The 7,500-nt window shown below is 41.9% G+C and overlaps 1 protein-coding gene across 1 annotated transcript; it reads right to left on the bottom strand.

The window, feature by feature from the left end:
* Nucleotides 1–4,057: 4,057 nt before the first annotated feature.
* On the bottom strand, nucleotides 4,058–6,211 carry LOC138007269 (vesicular glutamate transporter 2.2-like). Its single transcript, XM_068854074.1, has 3 exons — nucleotides 6,202–6,211; nucleotides 4,685–4,923; nucleotides 4,058–4,403 (listed from the first exon to the last, which is right to left on the bottom strand). The coding sequence occupies exons 2-3, from the start codon at nucleotides 4,760–4,762 to the stop codon at nucleotides 4,143–4,145; spliced, it is 339 nt and encodes a 112-aa protein (XP_068710175.1). The 5' UTR covers nucleotides 4,763–4,923; nucleotides 6,202–6,211; the 3' UTR covers nucleotides 4,058–4,142.
* Nucleotides 6,212–7,500: the final 1,289 nt, after the last annotated feature.

Raw genomic sequence — 7,500 nt, 5'->3', positions numbered from 1 at the left:
CGGGAAAGGCGACCACAGCACCGAACCCACAGAAAAGGCGCACAACTAAGGTCAAAACACACCAGTTAGAGCGACCCACGAGGAAGTCCGCCACGAATCGAATAGATGGAGAACCTGCAAGCCGTCCAGCCACCCAGGTCGGTGAAGAAAAAGGCAGCGCCCTCTCGGACAACGCCTCCGTCCAGAGCCGATTCTTTCTGCTTGCAACCCACCACAGTGTTCAGCCCAGCTCAACGTTCCGCGCGCCATGGAGGATCTCGTGTCCGAATTAGTTCGATCAGCTTTGTCCACATTTCAAACTTCGTCCGCCGCCCACCTTCCGTCCTCAGCCAACCAGAGCTGTTGCACTCCTGGTATGGCCTCTCCTCTGGGTCTTTTAAGGCCATTAGACAAGTCTTTGGAGGACAAAATCCCCAGGAGTGAGAACATTGATTTTGCGTCACTTTGGCCCGACAACTTGTATGAGTCGCAGACCCTTGAAACCCAGTTGCGCTTGGACAACTCATCCTCAGGCCCCATGGGTTCTCCGGTCATCATGGTTCGCAAGAAAAAACCTGTCATTGACACATTCCAGAAGTGGCTAGATGCACGTATGTCCTACATGACAGTCCTTGTTTCTGCCTACTCACGTTGGGCACTCGAGCTCATAAAGTACCAGCAATAATTATCAGAGCCGTCACTGCAGCTACCCGCACGTATGCCGCCGCTGCCATTCCACCAACTGCGCTGCCCCAGACTGCCCCCAGCAACAGCCCAACAACGCCAGCAAGTCCACTAAGCCAGTGAGCGTGGCAAGGAATTAAAGTGAGCAGCAACGGCGCAATCAGAGGCCATTGGTATCCTCACCTATTGACATTTATCCCTTAGAATTAGAATTAACGAATCACAAAGGTTAAGTTAGAAAGTGCAGATGCCATAGAAATTTAATGCAAGGAAATACCTGCATGTGTGAACTACTGTAACATAAATGTAAGTGCCAATGTAAGAAATCGGAACCGGGCACAGTTAAAACACTCGTTCTCATGCCACTGAAGTTAAGTTGAACACAAGATGGCGTCAACATATCTTGAAAAATCACTTAACCGAGTTCTTCGTGTGAACATCGCTTGCATTTAAGCATGCACTTGCGTTCGGATTTGCATCGCACGTGTGAAACAGACAATGGCATTTTATAAAAAGAGTCAAGAAGAGTTCACCGACAAAAATTCACCGACAAAAATGTAATGAAAATGTTGCACGTGCTTTGATCGATCAGCAGCACTGATTTGTGTTTCAACGCAATAGGTTATCATAAATCGTTGAAACAAATCAACATACACATCATTTAAAAACGAAGCCGACAATTTGATTTTGATTAGTTAAACTAAAACCTGGGTTGCCTTGTTGGGGAGTTGAAAACACCAACCCACACTCCGTGGGCTATACACGGACCCCGCTCTGGTGCCTATCCCACGGACCCCGCTCCGAGGACTACCCCACCGATTTCTCACGGCAACTGACTCTATGGACTACTCCTCCTTCAGTCAACAAAAAATTACTGAAACAGTGAAAATATACAAGAAATCCAGATACAAAGAAAGCGGAAATTCATGCCCTGAGGAAGACCCGCAAAAGAAGTCGCTGAATGTTTGTAATAAAACGGTGACTGAAGGTGATGCTTCACGAAAATACATTTCTTGTATATTGTCAACTTTAAGTGATCCTTAGTCGCCTTAGTCGTTTCTTGTATATTGTCAACTTTAAGTGATCCTAGTCGCCTAGAGGAAGGGCAGTTATGATAGAGTAGGGATCATGCAGTGTTTTCAAGTCTATCTTTTCTTATGGTGAAGGACATGGTGTGGTGAAATGTTAACAGTGGTAAATGAATGAAGAAATTCGTAGGTTGGAATCTTGCAAAAGGAGCACCAGGATTTAATCCCGATCATCCTCGAGTCACCGTTGCTGAAAACATACGTTTCTCGCTGAAGAAGCTCTATCACTCTTTTGGGACTATTCTTATGTAGAAGTACGCAGAATCTTCGATCAATCTCGGTCCGTCCCACTCTCGAGGTAAACAGACTAGTATCTCGTTGATTTTCCCAATTCATGAGCAAAATGAGACGAACGACCAGAATGCAATTTACTTGTGATACGGAATGCAGGTTCGTTTGGAATTTTATTTCCCTGAGCCCCTGAAAACTTGTACCCAGACCAGAGCTCATCACCAATATTCCATCTTAGTGAGGTTAAAGTAAGAAAGTCGCACAAGAACCGCCGGAACACACGTGCTGAGTTTAATTTATCCCGGTCTCTGTAACATTAAGTAAGTCAGTAAGTCAGTAAGTCAGTCAGTCAATAGCACCTAATAGTGTTACAAGACTAATAACTTTGGCTGTCAATGAAGAGTCAGAGAGAATTGCCACGTCCACTTGAATGGAATGCTGGACCATCTGAGGGTTACTGCCAGTATCTTCTCACTACCACCGACCCTTTTGAAGAGAGACAGTGTGGAGCAGTCTCATGGAAACAACTTGGCAGAACGAAGCTTCGAACCCGCGAACCGAGTGTAGGGAGTCCAGGGAGCTGATCTCTACACCACCATGCTTCCACATTCAATTGTAGATGTTTTAGACCTGCTTATTCTTCAGATTCAATTTGACTATGTTTTTAAAGTCTAATTTATGCATGAATTGACATACACACTGTGTGTAGTTTACCTTGAAAGGCAACATTCGGCGGGAAAGCTATTCAAAAGATAATTCCCAGGAGATATCACCTGGTCATTACCTCTTCTCCCAGACCAGACAACTCTGAGCAAAGAATCCAAGTTTCGTTAAATGGTTGTCTTTTTCATAAACCCCTTCACCGCCGAGGGCTTCCCCATTGACAAGTAAAATCGTCTGGTATTAGACAGAGTAAAATCTCAGTATAGGTTTCAATGGCATTTATGGCAGCGAAAGGGCTAATATCCCTTTTTCCGTTAAAATCAAGACGCTCGGATTGGACTATTTCACATTGTAAGAGCTTGGATCTAGAAAATTGAAACAATTCATCTTCAATTCGAAACACAAGCGGAAAGAATATGCATCAGCTAGCTTGTTGTTGTCTCTTACCACAAATAAATTTAAGTTCGTTGGCACTGAAAAAATCATGAAGCAAGCACGCAGTTTTTGTTAGCATCCTCAGTTTTATGTAGCTCTATCAAAAGTCATCGTCTCTGCCCTTGGCGTTTTTTCAGTGCCAGGTCGTTTGGCCATTTGCTGCCGAGTCAACTGGGACCAGTTGTTCAATACCTGATTAAGTGCCTCTTCACTTGATCGCGGTTGACCGGGCTGGCTCGGTTACTAGGATGACATTGGTTTCTGTTCACAAGACGACTTTCAGCCCGGTTTCCGAGATGAAAACTGGTGACGCAACCATTCAGGCGTGAAATCTAAAGAACAAGCCTGGCGAGAATTTCACGATTTTCTTCGTTTCAGCAACCTCAAATTTCATTTGACTTTTTTAACGATCACTATCAAATGAAACTATTTCGAGCTTCATTATCAAAGAAAAGGGAAGAAAAACTCCGTTATGTCTGTTCTATCACAGTAATACAGTGTATTATTTTTTCCGGTAACCGGACTGAAGTATTCTTATGGCAAAATTTGCAACCCGATTACTGAGACCAAGATCTCGGCAACCGAGCCAGACTGCCCTCTCGTATGAAAACATCGAAATTTGACTAAGGATTTCGAGGTGAGGGGAGATCTCGGAAAACCGGGCCAGCCTGGCCAACCGGCCTCATTCATATGAAGAGGCCGTTAGCCCAGTATTTCGACAATTACCTTACAGTCTATTTTCTAATCAAGAGAACGTTTCCACGAAACTTCACGATTTTAAAATAGGCATTCACTTTGTTTCAGCATAAAATTGATGTGTAAAATTCAAGGCTGAGTTGGTATTCAATTGCGAATTAAAGTTAATCAACTTGTGAATAACTGGGCTCATATGTCAAATGATATAGTTTTAAATGGCGTTTACTTATAGTCGTCACTTTTAAGACGACATTCTCAAGAGTTGTTTAACAGGTAAATTTCTTAGCAAGTGACGATGTTGAATGCCCTTGATCAAGTTGCCGAGGCAACGATTTCATGCTTTTACTTTATTTTGCTAAAATCATCTTATCCAGAAGGTTTTTCTTCTGCATCGTCTTTTTTCTCTTGTTCGTCATTTTCTTCTGGGTTTTGGTCATCTTTCTTCTCCTCATCCTGTTCTTCATTAACTTTCTCTTCGTCCTCGCCTTGGTTATCGGCGTCTTTGTCATCTTTACTTGTGTCTGCCCACGGTTGCAGGTCACCTGACACCAGTAAGCCAAAGATGACTATACCGATAATGTAGACTATAGCAGTGATCCAGAATACAATGCGCCATTCGCCTGCGGTCTGAAATCAAAGTAGAAAACACAATGATGATTCAAATGATAAAACTGCGTTTTTAAACACTGGAAATATAGCATGGTTCTCTATAATTCGGCAGGAAATTAGAGAAATGTAGTGGTACAAGAGCCATCTACAGATATCATGCACTCCAGTTTTATCGGGTTTTACGCGCAATTTTGTTCCGCAACAAGACTTACACTAACTGACATTGACTTTTCTAGGTGTTGGGCCAAAAAGACTTGAGCGCGGGCATAATGTAAAATAATTTAAGATTGGTCGTTTACCTTATTAGGAGTGACTATTCCGACAATTTGAGGGCTGATAAAACCTGGTGCAGAACCGAACACGTTTGTGACGCCCATGATGACGCCTGCGTACTGAGGCGCAATATCCAGGATATTGACGGCGTAACCGGAAGCATTCAGACCTGTTATACCAACACCAATCGTCAGGAAAGCTACAGCAAGAGCAGGTGTCGAAGCATACCCGGTTATCAAGATGAATATAGATGCTGTTGTGCAACCTAGGGTGAAAAGAAGACCACGCCTGTTAAGTAACTAGCTATTAGGATAACTATAGGCAAAACAGAGGGTACAAGACAAGCAAAAACAGATGTAAAAAGACATAAAGGCAAAAAAAATTAAAACAATCTCTTTCATCACAGTTAAGAACAGCTCTTTGTTTCGCATCACTTATTTCAAAGTTGTTGGACGTCTTTGTCACTGACACGAATGAATGCGCGTTGCCAGGAGGTCATCATCAAAGGGAACGTCTGTCTCCACTAATTCTTTGACTCAACCCTTTCCGGAGTAAATTTATTTTTAGCAAGAGGTTTTTCCCGCGAAAAGTATCATATTTCCTTTGACGCTGAGATATCTCTGCTTTGATTGGCTTTTATAACAGTGGGGCATGCTGAATCTCCCAAACGGAAGGCTCCCCTTTACGAGCTGCTAGCACTTCAAATAAACTCCGGGATCATGTTAAACAAAATGCTTAAACTGAATAATTTGAACTGATTATAGGAAGGTTCTTCAAAAAATCTGGCTATACAATCTATGTCGACAAGACCTGTCGGCCAGGGAACGCATACATGCACAAATCATCAGCACGCGAAACTGATGTGCATGTATTAATAAAGCAGACAACTCTTGTGACTTATCTAATTTTAAACTTTCTTCGCTTCGACAATAGACTCATCAACTACTTGCCTTCAACAGGCTGAAAATGTTGTGTAAGATTTTAAAGACAATAACTCAGCACGGTTCTCCAAAATCAAATCAGCGGCAATTACTTGATACTTAATAGTCCATTTTAAACTTGTGTGCTTAGTTACCTGGCCTTTGAATGAAAGTGAGGCTGGAATTGACTTTGTTTTTACTGCTTTTCATATGTAAATTCTTACTAATGAGCATGACAACAGCATCGTTAACATGAGAAAAGGAGGGAAGTCTGTATCATAACAAGGTCAACACCAGGCTCACGTTCATTTAAAGCCAGGTAACCAAGCACACACTGTAAAAGGGGTCTATTTAAGACTAAAGACCAGGCCTAGTGTTCGACGGTTGGATAGCGCTATCCACTGGATAACTCCATTGGTTTTGCTATTGTTTATCTGCTGGATCGCGATTGATCCGGTGGATAGCGTTATCCACCCTTTTTTGAACACCGAGGCCAGGTCTAAAACCTCACTTTTTATTTCTTTAATTAAGTGCTATCAAGCAACTTGTGGTGTTGGAGTTTTCAGAGCAGGATCCTTATTTACCCAAAATTAAAAAAAAAACGAACAAAAAAACAAGATTACCGACAGTGAAGATGCATCTGTCGGGTTGTTTCTAAGCATTTCATGTGATTTGTACATGAGCCAATCAAACAAGGACTACCACCGCTTGTGCCAAATCACAAAAGCTTTGACCACATAACGGTAAGGCAGCGAGAAATCCCTGTCTGTTAAAGAATGTTGTGCAAAACAGACTTTCAAGACGGTTCTTTGAATCAGATGTCCGTTGTCAATGTTGACCGTTATCAGCGCCTGTAACACTAACTATAACTATAGATTTCATAGTGAATATCCACCCGTTATTCTCTAGAGAATCGTTCAATAATAACCATATGACCCTACAAATATTACACATTCCAGTCCTAAAATTACTCCGCTTACCAAAGACGATGAAGCCACCTTTTCTCGACAAAACCGAGCACAAAACGGGACTGGCTGTCTCCCTCTCGTTTCCCCAGCTAATTATATATTCAAAATAATTTGAATATCATTGGCTGAAATCAAATTTCCAGCGATCTGAATTGGCAGTTAGATTTATGAAATACCGCTCCGTATTCATAGGAAATCCAAGAAATACCTGCTCCCGATATTCATTGGAAATGGCTTTTAACTTTGAGTGGCTAAGTGTGGTAATATTTATAAGATAAATGCAGTTTATATACGGAGGTGAAGATCACCTCCTGTCCCGGTCCAATTAATGCTAATCCCAGATTAAAATTAACCAAGGAGGTGTTATGTCTTCTTGTACTCCCCGTGACAGTGCTGTTCAAGGCTGATAGTTTGGCAGAACGTTTTCATTGGAAGAAGTCAAAAAATAAGCATAAAGAATGTTTCACCAAAAGTTGAAAACATAGAAATCAAAAAGTTTACGTTAATCCTGGGTTAAAGTTAATTGGCTTTCGAACAAACCGGCCCTGCTTGCGATAATGAAGAGACCAAGAACATTATCGGCATTACCAATTATATTATAAATGTCAGATAAATTACAGCCAAAATTAAGACAACGTTACGACAAATCTCAAAAAAAAACAAAACTCAGTGGTTCGTGGGCAAGCTGGTAGCGCCAAATAAAATTCTTTGTGAACAAATTCTTTATCCGTCACAAAAATAGACACGCTAACCTTAGCGAGATCCGAAGTGTAAAAACTTCGATAAAATCCTTCGGTAGACAGATCAGTAGGTGTACATGCCCAGTCTGACGGTAAAGTAGCTGTAATGATGCCCCACGGGTCCAGACAGAAAAAATCTATTCCACGGAACCTGGCCGTGTCTGAAAAAAAAATGCCTCTGTGAGATTCTTGGCTTCCATAGTGGATCGTTATC

The sequence above is a fragment of the Montipora foliosa genome, chromosome 6, assembly GCF_036669935.1.
Source record: "Montipora foliosa isolate CH-2021 chromosome 6, ASM3666993v2, whole genome shotgun sequence".
Taxonomy (NCBI): Eukaryota; Metazoa; Cnidaria; class Anthozoa; order Scleractinia; family Acroporidae; genus Montipora; species Montipora foliosa.
Note: the sequence above shows the minus strand (reverse complement) of the source record. Positions and strands in the feature narration are given on the sequence as shown.